Genomic DNA, 18,030 nt, shown 5'->3' with positions numbered 1-18,030 from the left:
TACATTACAGCATAGATGGTAGACATGTTCCTTGCCTGCAGTGAGCATACTTTTTGTGTGTCTCCCCCATTAGAGCGTAAGCTACTTGCGGACAGGGAATATGCCACTTCACTTTTGGTTATTCCTAAGCACTTAGTAATAATAATAATACTTTTGGTTATTCTTAAGCACTTAGTACTGTGCACTGCACCCAGTGGGTACTCAATAAATGCTGTTTCTACTTTTTATTCCTTTTAAATTTAAACCAAGCACGGGAATGCTCAAATCGGATTACATATGTTTCAATGTCCTCTTCTCCCACTCCCTTCTGCATCGCCCTTGCACATAGATTTGCACGCTTTATTCACCCCACCCTCAGCCCCACAGCACTTATCCCTAATTTAGCCCTAATTTATCTATATAGATTTATTTCTATATTTATAAATTTATAAATAAATGTATTTATTTCTATATTAAATATCCCTAATTTATTTATATCGTCTGTCTCTCCCTCTGGACTACCTTATCAACTCTGCTATATTGTACTCTCCCAAGCGTTTAGTACACTGCTGTCTGCACGACTGATGGTAGTTACTGAGCACTTACTATGTGCAGAGCACCATACTAAGCGCTTGGGAGAGTACAACAGAATTAGAGGACATATTCCCTGCCCATAATGAGCTTCCGCTCTAATAACAATAATAATGGCATTTATTAAGCACTTACTATTCCGCTCTAATAATAATAATAATAATAATAATAATAATGGCATTTATTAAGCGCTTACTATGTGCAAAGCACCATTCTAAGTGCTGGGGAAGTACAAGGTGATCAGGTTGTCCCACAGGGGGCTCACAGTCTTCATCCCCATTTTCCAGATGAGGTAACTGAGGCCCAGAGAAGTGAAGTGTCTTGCCCAAAGTCACCCAGCTGACGAGTGGAAGCAGCGTGGCTCAGTGGAAAGAGCCCGGGCTTTGGAGTCAGAGGTCATGGGTTCAAATCCCGGCTCTGCCACATGTCAGCTGGGTGACTTTGGACAAGCCACTTCACTTCTCTGGGCCTCAGCTACCTCATCTGTAAAATGGGGATGAAGACTGTGAGCCCCCCGTGGGACAACCTGATTAGCTTGTAACCTCCCCAGTGCTTAGAATAGTGCTTTGCACATAGTAAGCGCTTAATAAACGCAAAAAAAACAAAAAAAAAAGTGGCGGAGCCGGGATTTGAACCCATGACCTCTGACTCCAAAGCCCGGGCTCTTTCCTACTGAGCCTCACTGCTTCTCTGATGGTCTGGAGGACCGCTCAGTTCTGGCTCCTTTTGTGAGTCTGAATCGTCTAAGGATCCAGCTGGCTTTACTGACACATACCAGAGAGACACCATTCGTCTGGGGTTCTGCGCTTTCCAACCTACAAAACTCCCCAAGGTGAGAAACGGTGGAGAGGGGCAGGGAGCATGGACTGGCAACAGAAAACCAGGGAAAGTGATGCAGGCAGCTGAGACCAAACAAAATTCCAGACCTACACAAAATGAGCCCCTGGCATCTAATGCCTGGTAATAATAACGATAATAATAATGATGCTGGTATTTGTTAAGCGCTTACTACATGCCAAGCACTGTTCAAAGCGCTGGGGTAGATACAACGCAATCGGGTTGTCCCACGCGGGGCTCAAAGCTCTCATCCTATCCCGTCTGGACTACTGCATCAGCCTTCTCTCTGAGCTCCCATCCTCGTGTCTCTCTCCACTTCAATCCATACTTCATGCTGCTGCCCGGATTATCTTTGTCCAGAAATGCTCTGGGCATGTTACTCCCCTCCTCAAAAACCTCCAGCGGCTACCAATCAATCTGCGCATCAGGCAGAAACTCCTCACCCTGGGCTTCCAGGCTGTCCATCCCCTCGCCCCCTCCTACCTCACCTCCCTTCTGTCCTTCTCCAGCCCAGCCCGCACCCTCCGCTCCTCCGCCGCTAATCTCCTCACCGTACTTCGTTCTCGCCTGTCCTGCCGTCGACCCCTGGCCCACGTCATCCCCCGGGCCCGGAATGCCCCCAATCCCTCTGCCCATCCACCAATAAATACGATTGATGATCCGCCAAGCTAGCTCTCTTCCTCCCTTCAAGGCCCTCCTGAGAGCTCACCTCCTCCAGGAGGCCTTCCCAGACTGAGCCCCTTCCTTCCTCTCCCCCTCGTCCCCCTCTCCATCCCCCCATTTTACCTCCTTCCCTTCCCCACAGCACCTGCATATATGTATATATGGTTGTACATATTTATTACTCTATTTATTTATTTATTTATTTTACTTGTACATTTCTATCCTATTTATTTTATTTTGTTGGTATGTTTGGTTCTGTTCTCTGTCTCCCGCTTTTAGACTGTGAGCCCACTGTTGGGTAGGGACTGTCTCTATGTGTTGCCAATTTGTACTTCCCAAGCGCTTAGTACGGTACTCTGCACATAGTAAGCACTCAATAAATATGATTGATTGATTGATTATTCCCCATTTTACAGATGACGGAACTGAGGCCCAGAGAAGGGAAGTGATTTGCCCAAAGTCACGCAGCCGACAAGTGGCGGAGCCGGGATTAGAACCCATGACCTCTGACTCCCAAGCCCGGGCTCTTTCCATTAAGCCACACTGATCTCTCTTCTACTTTTAAAGTCTTTGAGGGCAGATGATTTTACACCCCTCCTTGGTGACCTGTTTCACTGTTTAATCAATCAATCAATCATATTTATTGAGCGCTTACTATGTGCAGAGCACTGTACTAAGCGCTTGGGAAGTACAGATTGGCAACATATAGAGACAGTCCCTACCCAACAGCGGGCTCACAGACTAAAAGGGGGAGACAGAGTTTAACTACTGTGTCACAAAAAAACCCCTCACAACTAACTTTACTTCCTCCCCTAAAAGGTCGAGTCGGTTTCCTGGTTCGCTGTCCGCCTGAGTGCTATAATTCAAATGCTGAATGGATAAGAATTAGCAAGTAATAATAATAATAACAACAATGATAGCATTTATTAAGTGCTTACTATGTGCAAAGCACTGTTCTAAGCGCTGGGGAGGTTAACAAGGCGGTCAGGTTGTCCCACAAGGGCTCACAGTCTTCATCCCCATTTTCCAGATGAGGTAACTGAGGCCAGAGAAGTGAAGCGACTTGCCCAAAGTCACACAGCTGACAAGTGGCGGGGCCGGGATTTGAACCCATGACCTCTGACTCCAAAGCCGGGGCTCTTTCCACTGAGCCACGCTGCTTCTCCATATAATAATTGTTAAGCGCTTACTACGTGCCAAGCACTGTTCTAAGCGCTGGGGGCATACAAGGTGATCAGGTTGTCCCACATGGGGCTCACAGTCTTAATTCCCATTTTACAGATGAGGGAACTGAGGCCCAGAGAAGTGAAGTGACTTGCCCAAAGTCACACAGCGGACGATTGGCAGAGCTGGGATTTGAACCCGTGACCTCGGACTCCAAAGCCTGTGCTCTTTTCCACTGAGCCACGCTCAGTGGCTACAAGGGACGTAAAAAAACCCAAAAGTCTTATCAAGCCAATCCCATTTTCCACTATCTCCTCTCAGTTCCCACAGTCCCCCTCTCCCTCATCTTCCTCTTCTGGCTGTCCTTTTTTTCCTCCTCCTCCTCCTCCTCCTCTCACTCCTCCTGCCTCCATCAGCCACAGCTTCTTAGCCTTGATTCATTCATTCGTTCAATCGTATTTATTGAGCGCTTAGCACTGGACTAAGTGCTTGGGAAGTCCAAGTTGGCAACACAGAGAGGCGGTCCCTACCCAACGGCGGGCTCACAGTCTAGAAGGGGGAGACGGACGACAAAACAAAACATATTAACAAAATAAAGTAAATAGAGTAATAAACATGTACAAACATATATACAGGTGCTGTGGGGAGGGGAAGGCACTAGGCCCCGCTGCTTCTCTATGCGTCTCTGATGACCCTGTATCTATCAAGTGGCGGAGCCGGGATTAGAACCCATGACCTCTGACTCCCAAGCCCATGCTCTTTCCATTAAGCCACACTGATCTCTCTTCTACTTTTGAGGGAAGATGATTTTACACCCCTCCTTGGTGACCTGTTTCACTGTTTGACTATTGTGTCACAAAAAACTCCCTCACAACTAACTTTACTTCCTCCCCTAAAAGGTAGAGTTGGTTTCCTGGTTCGCTGTCCGCCTGAGTGCTATAATTCAAATGCTGAATGGATAAGAATTAGCAAGTACTACAACGGACATAAAAAAGACCCAAAAGTCTTATCAAACCAATTCCATTTTCCACTATCTCCTCTCAGTTCCCACAGTCCCCCTCTCCCTCATCTTCCTCTTCTGGCTGTCCTTTTTTTCCTCCTCCTCCTCCTCCTCTCACTCCTCCTGCCTCCATCAGCCACAGCTTCTTAGCCTTGATTCATTCAATTGTATTTACTGAGCGCTTACTGTGTGCAGAGCACCGAACTAAGCGCTTTGGAAGTCCAAGTTGGCAACACAGAGAGATGGTCCCTACCCAACAGCGGGATCACAGTCTAGAAGGGGGAGACAGACAACAAAACAAAACATATTAACAATATAAAATAGAGGAATAAATATGTACAAACATATCATCATCATCATCAATCGTATTTATTGAGCACTTACTATGTGCAGAGCGCTGTACTAAGTGCTTGGGAAGTACAAATTGGCAACATATAGAGACAGTCCCTACCCAACAGTGGGCTCACAGTCTAATATACAGTCTGCATACATATATACAGGTGCTGTGGGGAGGGGAAGGCACTAGGCCCCGCTGCTTCTCTATGCATCCCTGATGACCTTGTATCTACCTCAGCGCTTAGAACAGTGATCGGCACATAGGAAGCGCTTAACAAATCCCATCATCATTATTATTATCAGGTTGTCCCACGTGGGGCTCACAGTCTTCACCCCCATTGTCCTTGATTGCGACTGACCCCCCGACTTTGGCCCAGCTCCGTGGTCCTGGCCCAATCTGAACCCACAACGCTGACTTTTTCTTTGCCATTTCCCCTCTTTCCCTTCCGCACGTTACTCCGCTGCAATCCTCGAACGTCCCTCATCCAAAACTATCAATGTCGGGGGACTGGCATTGGTTTTTGTTTCTTTTTCTTCAAGCTTTTGTGTCTCAATGTGGCCCTGGGTCAAATGAATAACTCAGCCATCCTCAGCCACCCATAACTCCCGCTGGCCCTGCCTGCCTTGACTTTTCTCGCTCCCCGTCCTCGAGAGATTGAGAGCTAACCCCTCCTGTTTGGTTCTTCTCACCCCTTCGGCTTGTCTCCAACCTGGACAAAATCACAGCCCTTGAGAGCTCCCTGAACCTCGGGGGGCTGGAGAAATCTTTCTGGGGTCCCCCTGCAGATCCTGAAATCAGACCACAGTGCTTGGCACAAAGTAAGCCATTAACAAATACAACTATTATTAATAGTACTAGAGTAGCAGTCTCCTCCTAACGAATTTCCTGCTACCCCCAGCTTAACTCTTCCTGACGTCCTCTAGGCTTTCTCTTACGGGGGCAAATCCCGTTGTCCAGCAAAGCACATGAAAACTGATTTTTTTTTTTTTACTCTATTTATTTTATTTGTACATATCTATTCTATTTATTTTATTTTGTCAGTATGTTTGGTTTTGTTCTCCGTCTCCCCCTTTTAGACTGTGAGCCCACTGTTGGGTAGGGACTGTCTCTATATGTTGCCAATTTGTACTTCCCAAGCGCTTAGGACAGTGCTCTGCACATAGTAAGCGCTCAATAAATACGACTGATGATGATGATAGTATAAAGTCATTCATCTGGCTTCAGCGCTTAGAACAGGGCTCTGCACACAGTAAGCACTTAACAAATGCCGTCATTATTTTATTATTAGTTTTTATTTAAGCGTAGGGGGATAAGAGAGTCGCGGGAGGTTCTTTTCAGAGAAGCAGCTTGGCCGAGTGGAAAGAACGAGAGCCTGGCAGTTACGGGACCTGAGTTCTAAACATGGCTCCGCTTACCTGCTGTGTGACCTAGGGCAAGTCACTTAACTTCTCTGCGCCTCAGTTCCTTCATCCGTAAATTGGGATTAGATACCTAGTCTCCCTCTTACTTACACTGTGAGCCCCTTGTGGAACAGTGACTGTGTCCAACCTGTTTTTCTTGTGTCTATCTTGTATCTGGGAAGCAGCGTGGCTCGGTGGAAAGAGCCCGGGCTTTGGAGTCAGAGGTCATGGGTTCAAATCCCGGCTCCAGCACTTGTCAGCTGTGTGACTTCAGGCCAGTCACTTCACTTCTCTGGGCCTCAGTTCCCTCAGCTGTAAAATGGGGATTAAGACTGTGAGCCCCACATGGGACAACCTGATCACCCTGTATCTCCCCCAGCGCTTAGAACAGTGCTTTGCACATAGGAAGCACTTAACAAATACCACCATTATTATTATTATCGGTTCAAATCCCCCCCCCTGCCTTACCTCCTTCCCCTCCCCACAGCACCTGTATATATGTTTCTATGTATTACTCTATTTATTTATTTTATTTGTACATATTTATTCTATTTATTTTATTTTGTTAATATGCTTTGTTTTGTTGTCTGTCTCCCCCTTCTAGACTGTGAGCCCGCTGTTGGGTAGGGACCGTCTCGAGATGTTGCCAAGTTGTTGCCAACTTGTACTTCCCAAGCGCTTAGTCCAGTGCTCTGCACATAGTAAGCACTCAATAAATACAATTGAATGAATGAATGAATGCTCTGCACATAGTAAGCGCTTAATAAATGCTATTAAAAAAATGCCACAACTGGTGAAGTAAGCGCTCAATAAATACGATTGAATGAATGAATGAATGAATGAAATCCCAGCTCCGCCACTTGTCAGCTGTGTGACTTTGGTCAAGTCACTTCACTTCTCTGGGCCTCCGTTACCTCATCTGGAAAATGGGGATTGACTGTGAGCCCCCCGTGGGACAACCTGATCACCTTGTAACCTCTCCAGCGCTTAGGACAGTGCTTTGCACATAGGAAGCAGTAAATGCCATCATTATAATTATTATTATTATTACCACCCCAGTGCTTAGTTCAGTGCCTGGCGCATATCATCATCATCATCAATCGTATTTAATGAGCGCTTACTATGTGCAGAGCTCTGTACTAAGCGCTTGGGAAGTACAAATTGGCAACATATAGAGACAGTCCCTACCCAACAGCGGGCTCACAGTCTAAAAGGGGGAGACAGAGAACAAAACCAAACATACTAACAAAATAAAATAAATAGAATAGATATGTACAAGTAAAATAAATAAATAAATAAATAAATAGAGTAATAAATATGTACAACCATGTATACATATATACAGGTGCTGTGGGGAAGGGAAGGAGGTAAGATGGGGGGGGATGGAGAGGGGGGCAAGGGGGCGAGGGGGACAGGGAGAGAGGCATAGTAAGTGCTTACTAAATACCACAATTATTAGTGTTATGATTTTCAGCCTTTTGAGTCTAGGCCCCCTCTCTCCAGTCAGTCAGTCAGTTGATCGTATTTATTGTATGCTTACTGTGTGCAGAGCGCTGTACTAAGTGCCTGGGAGAGTCCAATATAACCACAGAGCCGACATATTCCCTGCCCACAGTGAGTCTACAAGGGGAGACGGACATTAATATAGGAGAAGCAGCGTGGCTCAGTGGAAAGAGCCCGGGCTTTGGAGTCAGAGGTCATGGGTTCGAATCCCAGCTCCGCCAACTGTCAGCTGTGTGATTTTGGGCAAGTCACTTCACTTCTCTGTGCCTCAGTTACCTCATCTGTAAAATGGGGATTAAGACTGGGAGCCCCCCGTGGGACAACCTGATCACCTTGTAACCTCCCCAGCGCTTAGAACGGTGCTTTGCACATAGTAGGCGCTTATTTCCCCCTTTTAGACTGTGAGCCCACTGTTGGGTAGGGACTGTCTCTATATGTTGCCAACTTGTACTTCCCAAGCGCTTAGTACAGTGCTCTGCACACATTAAGTGCTCAATAAATACGATTGATGATGATGATGATAAATGACAGATACATACACAAGTGTCAGCTGTGTGACTCTGGGCAAGTCACTTCACTTCTCTGGGCCTCAGTTCCCTCATCTGGAAAATGGGGATGAAGACTGTGAGCCCCCCGTGGGACCGCCTGATCACCTTGTAACCTCCCCAGTGCTTAGAACAGTGCTTTGCCCTTGTACCTACCTATTCTATTTATTTTATTTTGTTAGTATGTTTGGTTTTGTTCTGTCTCCCCCTCCTAGACTGTGAGCCCACTGTTGGGTAAGGACCGTCTCTAGATGTTGCCAGCTTGGACTTACCAAGCGCTTAGTACAGTGCTCTGCACACAATACAGCTGATTGATTGATTGATAGCAAATGCTTAATAAATGCCATTATTATTATTATTATTATAAGTGTTGTGGGGCTGGGAGGGGGAGATGGATAAAGGGAGCAAGTCAGGGCGGCGCAGAAGGGAGGTGAAGAAAAAGGAGACGGCTTCGTCAGGGACGGCACCTGAGAGGAGATGTTCTTTCACCGGGGCTTTGAAGTCATCAAACGGATGCTCCTTACCTGTTTCCTGAAGGAGTTGGGGATTTCCCTGATAGCGCGCTGGCTCCTGTGGCCCTGGATGCGGGCTCCATCTTCCCTCCTCTCGGAACTCTTCCTTGGGATGGCCCAGCACTTCCCGGGCCCCTTCCGCGGATCCACTCGAAACCACCTTCTCTGTCGACACGTTGACTGTGACCTGGGGAGAAACCCCCACCACCCGTCACGGCCGAGTCCGGAGGGAGGCACGATTCCGCGGGGAGAACCTGCATATAGGTTTGTACATATTTATTACTCTATTTATTTATTTTATTTGTACATATCTATTCTATTTATTTTATTTTGTTAGTAGGTTTGGTTTTGTTCTCTGTCTCCCCCTTTTAGACTGTGAGCCCACTGTTGGGTAGGGACTGTCTCTATATGTTGCCAATTTGGACTTCCCAAGCGCTTAGTACAGTGCTCTGCACATAGTAAGCGCTCAATAAATACGATTGATGATGATGATGATGATGAGATGGAGCTTAAGGCCGCAGAGAGGAAGAGAGAGAGTCTATCCCTGCCTGGTTTTCCCAAGCCCGCGTCAGAATCTGCGAATGGTTCTTGGGAAGCTGGGAAAGAGTCGGGCAGCTTCCGGGATGGACTGCTTATTATCCACCTGGACATTTCTTTCCTGCAACCTCCAGGGAACTGAGCAACCTGGCGTGTTCTCCTTAATGATCCCTGCCATTTTCTCTGGGCTTAGCACAGGTTGACGCTCTTGAAATATTACAGTGTAGGAATTTCGAGGTCGAGTATTTTATTTGCCTCTTCTGGAAAGCTCACCAGCCATCCATCTCTAGCACCGTGGTTCCTATTTATAGCCATCCTCAGCAGGAGCGTTTGCCTATTCAATTGCACATTCAGTTAATAATAATAATAATAATGGCATTTATTAAGCGCTTACTATGTGCAAAGCACTGTTCTATCTATTCTATTACCTATTACCAGTTACCTATCCTATTCTACTTCTATTCTATTCTATTTATTCTATTACCTATTACCAGTTACCTATTCTATTCTTTTTCTATTCTATTCTATTCTATTTCTATTCTATTTATTCTATTACCTATTACCAGTTACCTATTCTACTCTATTTATAAATATTTTTTATGTCTGTCACCTCAGTCGGATGGTAAACTCCTCACGGGCAGGGGACGGGTCCCTTTCTTCTGTTGTTCTCACCTCTCCTGCCGTTACCCTATTGCTGCCTGCAACTCTCTTCCTATTCCCGTTGGACAGTATCCCTCTCTCCCCATCTTCCAACTCCTTCCCTAATTAATTTCTCATCTATTTATTATTCTATTTATTTATTTATTTATTCTACTTGTACATATCGATTCTATTCATTTTATTTTGTTAGTATGTTTGGTTTTGTTCTCTGTCTCCCCCTTTTAGACTGTGAGCCCACTGTTGGGTAGGGACTGTCTCTAGATGTTGCCAACTTGTACTTCCCAAGCGCTTAGTACAGTGCCCTGCACATAGTAAGCGCTCAATAAATACGATTGATGATGATGATGACCTCCAAACACGGCCACTTCAGCAGGTTTGTGCTGTGCAGATCCTTGGGTACGCACACTTCCCCACTCCCACTGTGGCACTTTTGTACATATTTAAATTCTCTTATTGCGTCCTCGTATCCATTATTTATTTTACAGTCTGTCTCCCCGACTAGATGGTAAGGCCCTAGAAGACAGGGATCGTGCCTACTGATTCTACTGTACTCTTCCAACCCAAGCGCTCGGTACAGTTCCTACCCAATCAAGCGTATTTATTGAGCGCTTACATTATCATCATCATCATCAATCATATTTATTGAGCGCTTACTATGTGCAGAGCACTGTACTAAGCCCTTGGGAAGTACAAATTGGCAACATATAGAGACAGTCCCTACCCAACAGTGGGCTCACAGTCTAAAAGGGGGAGACAGAGAACAAAACCACACATACTAACAAAATAAAATAAATAGAATAGATATGTACAAATAAATTAAATAAATGAATAAATAGAGTAAAAAAATATATACAAACATATATCCATATATACAGGTGCTGTGGGGAAGGGAGGGAGGTAAGATGGGGGGGATGGAGAGGGGGACGAGGGGGAGAGGAAGGAAGGGGCTCAGTCTGCTTACAGTGTTCAGAGCACTGTACTAAGCGCTGGGGAGAGTACAATATAACAGAGTTGGTAGACATATCGCCTCCCCACAGTGAGCTTACAGTCTGGAGGGGGGAGGGCTCAGTAAATACTATTGATTGATTGCAAGAATGAACTGTAAGAGCTGGAAAAAGGCAGGAGATTTTGGCTTGGAGCCCTCCTTCAGGACACTACACTCAACAATATTAGGAGGGGGCTGATGGGGACATCGAGTCATTGGTACCCCCTCTTCCCCTCTGGGAAGGAGCACGGTCTAGCGGACAGGACACCGGCCTGAGAATCGGAAAGATCTGGGTCCTAATCCCAGGAGGGCTTCTCGTCTGCCGTGTGACGTCGGGGAAGCCATCTAACTCCTCCGTGCCTCGGTCACCTCATCTGGAAAATGGGGATTAAGACTGCGGGCCCCATGTGGACGAGGACCATGTCCAACCTGATTAGCACATACCTACCCCAATGCTTAAAACAGTGTCTGGCACACAGTAAGCCCCGCTTGACAGAGGAGGGAACTGAGGCCAAGAGCCCGGGCTTTGGAGTCAGAGGTCGCGGGTTCAAATCCCGGCTCCACCAACTGTCAGCTGTGTGACTTTGGGCAAGTCACTTCACTTCTCTGGGCCTCGGTTACCTCACCTGGAAAATGGGGATTAAGACTGTGAGCCCCCCCCGTGGGACAACCTGATCACCTTGTAACCTCCCCAGCGCTTAGAACAGTGCGTTGCACATAGTAAGCGCTTAATAAATGCTATTAAAAAAAAAAAGTAAGCACTATTTCTGAAGACAGCTGCAGACAGCTCAGTGTTGAGATTATCCATACGTGGGCTCCAGTTGCTCCCTCCAATCATCATCATCATCATCAATGGTATTTATTGAGCGCTTACTGTGTGCAGAGCACTGTACTAAGCGCTTGGGAAGTACAAATTGGCAACATATAGAGACAGTCCCTACCCAACAGTGGGCTCACCGTCTAAAAGGGGGAGACAGAGAACAAAACCAAACATACTGACAAAATAAAATAAATAGAATAGATATGTACAAGTAGAATAAATAGAGTAATAAATATGTACAAACACATATACATGTATACGGGGAAGGGAAGGAGGTAAGATGGGGGGGATGGAGAGGGGGATGAGGGGGAGAGGAAGGAAGGGGCTGAGTGTGGGAAGGCCTCCTGGAGGAGGTGAGCTCTCAGCAGGGCCTTGAAGGGAGGAAGAGAGCTAGCTTGGCGGATGGGCAGAAGGAGGGCATTCCAGGCCCGGGGGATGCCCTCCAATAAAAGGGCAATTTTTCCTGCCAACTATAGATCCTATACGTTGCCAACTTGTACTTCCCAAGCGCTTGGTCCAGTGCTCTGCACGCCGTAAGCGCCCAATAAATATGACTGAATGAATCCAGGCCTCCCCCAGCATATCCTTTCCCACGCCGGCCGCCTCTCCGCCAGTCCCACTTTCGATCAATCAATCAATCAATCGTATTCACTGAGCGCTTACTATGTGCAGAGCACTGTACGGAGCGCTTGGGAAGCACAAACTGGCAACACGATCACCCGCGGAGGCCCTCTCCTTCTTACCCGTTGCCCCGGCTCCCTCCGCAGATCCTCCACCAGAGCCACGGCCTCCTCCCCGCCGTCCGGCCGACGGTCCCGCACCCGGGCCCGAAGGTCCCCGGGAAGGACGGCGAGGAACTGCTCCAGGACCAGCAGCTCCAGGATCTGCTCCTTGGTGCGGCTCTCCGGCCTCAGCCAGCGACAGCAGAGTTCCCAGAGTTTGCTGAACGCCTCGTGGGGCCCGGCCGCCTCCCGGTAGCGGAACCGCCTGAAGCGCTGGCGGAGGGTCTCCGGGTCGGCTCTCCCTCCTCGCGGGGCAGGTTTCGAACCCCAGTCCTCCTCCACGAGGGCTTGGAGTTGTTGGGAGTCCGGGGTCGCCGCCATCGTCCGCTTCGGGGAACGGGCGTCACGCCGGTGGGTCCCCGGGCCTGGATTTCTCCGCGGCTTCTCTCGGGAGCTCATCTGGAAGCGATTCCCATCATGGGAACTCTCCCTGGGGATAGACAGCCTCGACAGCATCAATCAATCAATCGTATTTATTGAGCGCTTACTATGTGCAGAGCCCTGTACTAAGCGCTTGGGAAGTACAAACTGGCAACACATAGAGACAGTCCCTACCCAACAGTGGGCTCACAGTCTAAAAGGGGGAGACAGGGAACAGAACCAAACATACTAACAAAATAAAATAAATAGGATAGAAATGTACAAGTAAAATAAATAAATAGGGTAATAAGTACGTACAACCATATATACATATATACAGGTGCTGTGGGGAAGGGAAGGAGGTAAGATGGGGGGATGGAGAGGGGGACAACGGCATTTACTGAGCGCTTACTGTGCGTGAGGTCCCGGGGGGGGGGCGGCGCGGCCTGGATTTGGAGCACCGGACTGAGCGGTCGGGAGCGTAGACTATAGCAGAAATGGTAAGAATAATAAAAATAATAACGGTGGCATTTGTTAGGCACTTGCTATGTGCAAAGCACTCTTCAAAGCGCTGGGGTTTTAGACTGTGAGCCCACTGTTGGGTAGGGACTGTCTCTATATGTTGCCAACTTGTACTTCCCATGCGCTTCGTACAGTGCACAGTAAGCGCTCAGTAAATATGATTGATTGATTGATTGATTGGGGTGGTTTGAAATGGTAGACGCAGTCCTTGTCCACAATAATAATGACGGCGTTTATTAAGCACTTATTACTGTTCAGAGCGCTGGGGTGGTTTGAAAAGGTAGACGCAATTCTTGTCCACAATAATAACGACGGCGTTTATTAAGCGCTTACTATGTGCAAAGCACTGTTCCAAGCGCTGGGGTGGTTTGAAATGGTAGACGCAATCCTCGTCCACCATAATAATGACGGCGTTTATTAAGCGCTTACTATGTGCAAAGCACTGTTCCAAGCGCTGGGGTGGTTTGAAATGGTAGACGCAATCCTCGTGCACAATAATAATGACGGTGTTTATTAAGCGCTTACTACGTGCAAAGCACTGTTCTAAGAACTGGGGAGGTTACAAGGGGATCAGGTTGTCCCACGGCGGGGCTCACAGTCTTCATCCCCATTTTACAGATGAGGGAACTGAGGCACAGAGAAGTAAAGTGACTTGCCCAAAGTCACCCAGCTGACAAGTGGCAAGGATGGGATTTGAACCCATGACCTCTTCCTCCAAAGCCTGGGCTCTTTCCACTGAGCCACGCTGCTTCTAAGTGACTTCTAAACTGTGAGCCCACTGTCGGGGAAGGACCGTCTCTCTATGTTGCCAACTTGGACTTCCCAAGCGCTTAGTCCAGTGCTCTGCACACGGTAAGCGCTCAATAAATACGATTGAATGAATGCGGAGCACTGTACCAGCAGCTTGGGAGAGTACGGTTCAGACAGAGTTGGAAGACACGTTCCCTGCCCACAGAGAGCTTACAAGCTAGAGGGGGAGATGGACATTAATAGAAATAAATGTCAACAGAGTCTCATAAATAGCCGCAGTCACCTCAAGCCACTTCCAGGGGCTGGAAGGCTCCCACTTTCCACGCGTCACCTGCCCTCTGCCCAAGATGGAGAGTGAGGCTGAGTAATAATAATAATAATAATAATAATGGCATTTGTTAAGCGCTTACTATGTGCAAAGCACTGTTCTTAGCGCGGGGGGGATACAAGGCGATGAGGTTGTCCCACAGTTTTAATCCCCATTTTACAGATGAGGTCCCTGAGGCTCAGAGAAGTGACTTGCCCAAGGTCACACAGCAGACATGTGGCGGAGCCGGGATTCGAACCCGTGACCTCTGACTCCAAAGCCCGGGCTCTTTCCACTGAGCCAGCCACGTAGCATGGCAAAGCACCAATTTCATTTTACCCCTGCCCGCCTCACCCACCCCACTCGGTTTTCTGTCCCTTTCCCGTTCATCAGTCCCAACTCCCCTCCTCCCCCTCCCCACAGCACCTGTATATATGTTTGTACAGATTTATTACTCTATTTATTTTACTTGTACATATTTAATAATAATAATGACGGCATTTATTAAGCGCTTACTAAGTGCAAAGCACTGTACTAAGCATTGGGGAGGTTACAAGGTGATCAGGTTGTCCCACGGCGGGGCTCACAGTCTTAATCTCTCCCCCTTCTAGACTGTGAGCCCACTGTTGGGTAGGGACCGTCTCTAGATGTTGCCAACTTGGACTTCCCAAGCGCTTAGTACAGTGCTCTGCACACAGTAAGCGCTCAATAAATACGACTGATTGATTGATTAATCCCCATTTTACAGATGCGGTAACTGAGGCCTGGAGAAGTGAAGTGACTTGCCCAAAGTCGCACAGCTGACCATTGGTGGAGCCGGGATTTGAACCCATGACCTCTGACTCCAAAGCCTGAACTTTTTCCTTTTAGACTTTGACTTTTGGACTTTAGACTTAGACCTTTTAGACTGTGAGCCCACTGTCGGGAAGGGACTGTCTCTATGTTGCCAACTTGTACTTCCCAAGCGTTTAGTCCAGTGCCCTGCACACAGTAAGCGCTCAATAAATATGATTGATTGATTTCCACTCCGCCACGCTGCTTCTCTTTATTCTATTTATTTTATTTTGTTAATGTTTCGTTTTGCTGTCTGTCTCCTCCTTCTAGACTGTGAGCCCGCTGTTGGGTAGGGACCGTCTCTAGATGTTGCCAACTTGTACGTCCCAAGCGCTTAGTCCAGTGCCCTGCACACAGTAAGCGCTCAATAAATACGATTGATTTCCACTCCGCCACGCTGCTTCTCTTTATTCTATTTATTTTATTTTGTTAATGTTTTGTTTTGCTGTCTGTCTCCCCCTTCTAGACTGTGAGCCCGCTGTTGGGTAGGGACCGTTTCTATATGTTGCCAACTTGTATACGTCCCAAGCACTTAGTACAGTGCCCTGCACACAGTAAGCGCTCAATAAATACGATTGAATGAATGAATGAACATTTTTTTTCCATCTTCCCAAGCACTTAGTACAGTGCCCTGCACACAGTAAGCGCTCAATAAATACGATTGAATGAATGAATGAACATTTTTTTTCCATCTTCCCCACCAACCCAAGCCAATGTATAATATCGAACAAAAAAGAACGGCAAAACAAGAGAAAATATTTTTTTTTTTATTCAAACGTCCGAGGTCCCTATTTTTTTTTTCCAGTTTATGTCTATTCCGTGAAAGAATTAATCAAGGGTATTGATTGAGCACTTACTGGGAACAGAGCACTTGGGAAAGTACAATACAACAGAGTTGGTAGAAACAATCCCAGCCCTCCAGATTCCAAAAATGCAGATCGCAGGATTTTACTGGAATCCAAACATTTTAATTCAGGTTTGTATATCTGGCCCAGCTCCACAGACCCTTGGCCAATACTATTCTCATCCCGAGGGAACGGCAAAGATTTTCCGCAGGCACCTCTCCCTGGGATCCCGCAAGCCTTCCGCGGTCGCAAGAAAACGCTGCTTTCCTCAATTTTGCCGGCAAAATACATCCTTTGGGGTCGAACCCAAGGGCAGAACTAAGGAACGTTCTTCTGATAACGCACATCCATCTGGATACGGCATGACAGTGTCAAAAGAAACAGTTGAGTATCACTTTGACCAGAGGATGAGCATGAAAATGTGAATTTTCCTTAGCGAGAAGTGCTACCAAAAAGCAATCTCGTGTTCAAGGAAAACTGGGTGCATTAAAGAAACTGAAAAGTCACATGAAAATGTGAATTTTCCTTAACGAGAAGTGCTACCAAAAAGCAATCTCGTGTTAAAGGAAAACTGGGTGTATTAAAGAAACTGAAAAGTCCCAAGGCAAGGAGCTTGTCCTAATGGACATGGGCAAGATGCTCCCCTTGCTTGACCTCTGTCAAGCATATATACAGCACCTGTATATATGTTTGTACATATTTATTACTCTATTTATTTATTTTACATGTACATATCTATTCTAATTATTTTATTTTGTTAATATGTTTGGTTTTGTTCTCTGTCTCCCCCTTCTAGACTGTGAGCCCACTGTTGGGTAGGGACTATCTGTCTCTATATGTTGCCAACTTGGACTTCCCAAGCGCTTAGTACAGTGCTCTGCACACAGTAAGCGCTCAATAAATACGATGGATTGATTAAAGACACTGAAAAGTCACAAGGCAAGGAGCTCGTCCTAATGGACATGGGCAAAATGCTCCCCTTGCTTGACCTCTGTCAAGCATATATACAGCACCTGTATATATGTTTGTACATATTTATTACTCTATTTATTTATTTTACATGTACATACCTATTCTAATTATTTTATTTTGTTAATATGTTTGGTTTTGTTCTCTGTCTCCCCCTTCTAGACTGTGAGCCCACTGTTGGGTAGGGACTGTCTCTATATGTTGCCAACTTGGACTTCCCAAGCGCTTAGTACAGTGCTCTGCACACAGTAAGCGCTCAATAAATACGATGGATTGATTAAAGACACTGAAAAGTCACAAGGCAAGGAGCTTGTCCTAATGGACATGGGCAAGATGCTCCCCTTGCTTGACCTCTGTCAAGCATATATACAGCACCTGTATATATGTTTGTACATATTTATTACTCTATTTATTTATTTTACATGTATATATCTATTCTAATTATTTTATTTTGTTAATATGTTTGGTTTTGTTCTCTGTCTCCCCCTTCTAGACTGTGAGCCCACTGTTGGGTAGGGACTGTCTCTATATGTTGCCAACTTGGACTTCCCAAGCGCTTAGTACAGTGCTCTGCACACAGTAAGCGCTCAATAAATACGATGGATTGATTAAAGACACTGAAAAGTCACAAGGCAAGGAGCTCGTCCTAATGGACATGGGCAAAATGCTCCCCTTGCTTGACCTCTGTCAAGCATATATACAGCACCTGTATATATGTTTGTACATATTTATTACTCTATTTATTTATTTTACATGTATATATCTATTCTAATTATTTTATTTTGTTAATATGTTTGGTTTTGTTCTCTGTCTCCCCCTTCTAGACTGTGAGCCCACTGTTGGGTAGGGACTGTCTCTATATGTTGCCAACTTGGACTTCCCAAGCGCTTAGTACAGTGCTCTGCACACAGTAAGCGCTCAATAAATACGATGGATTGATTAAAGACACTGAAAAGTCACAAGGCAAGGAGCTCGTCCTAATGGACATGGGCAAGATCCTCCCCTTGCTTGACCTCTGTCAAGCATATATACAGCACCTGTATATATGTTTGTACATATTTATTACTCTATTTATTTATTTTACATGTACATACCTATTCTATTTATTTTATTTTGTTAGTATGCTTG

The 18,030-nt window shown here is 46.3% G+C and overlaps 1 protein-coding gene across 2 annotated transcripts in view; it reads right to left on the bottom strand.

Moving 5' to 3' along the window:
- LOC119934017 (zinc finger and SCAN domain-containing protein 29-like) overlaps positions 1-12,776 on the bottom strand; it is a 59,408-nt gene extending 46,632 nt beyond the window's left edge. For both annotated transcript variants that reach the window (XM_038753362.1, XM_038753361.1), the window contains exons 1-2: positions 12,277-12,776; positions 8,544-8,718 (exon numbers count right to left, since the gene is read on the bottom strand). In XM_038753362.1, coding sequence (XP_038609290.1) covers positions 8,544-8,718; positions 12,277-12,771 — 670 coding nt within the window. In that variant the 5' untranslated portion in view covers positions 12,772-12,776. The remainder of the gene's footprint in view (positions 1-8,543; positions 8,719-12,276) is intronic.
- Positions 12,777-18,030: the final 5,254 nt, after the last annotated feature.

The sequence above is a fragment of the Tachyglossus aculeatus genome, chromosome 11 (assembly GCF_015852505.1).
Source record: "Tachyglossus aculeatus isolate mTacAcu1 chromosome 11, mTacAcu1.pri, whole genome shotgun sequence".
Classification (NCBI taxonomy): domain Eukaryota; kingdom Metazoa; phylum Chordata; class Mammalia; order Monotremata; family Tachyglossidae; genus Tachyglossus; species Tachyglossus aculeatus.
This window is presented reverse-complemented; position numbering and strand designations above follow the sequence as displayed.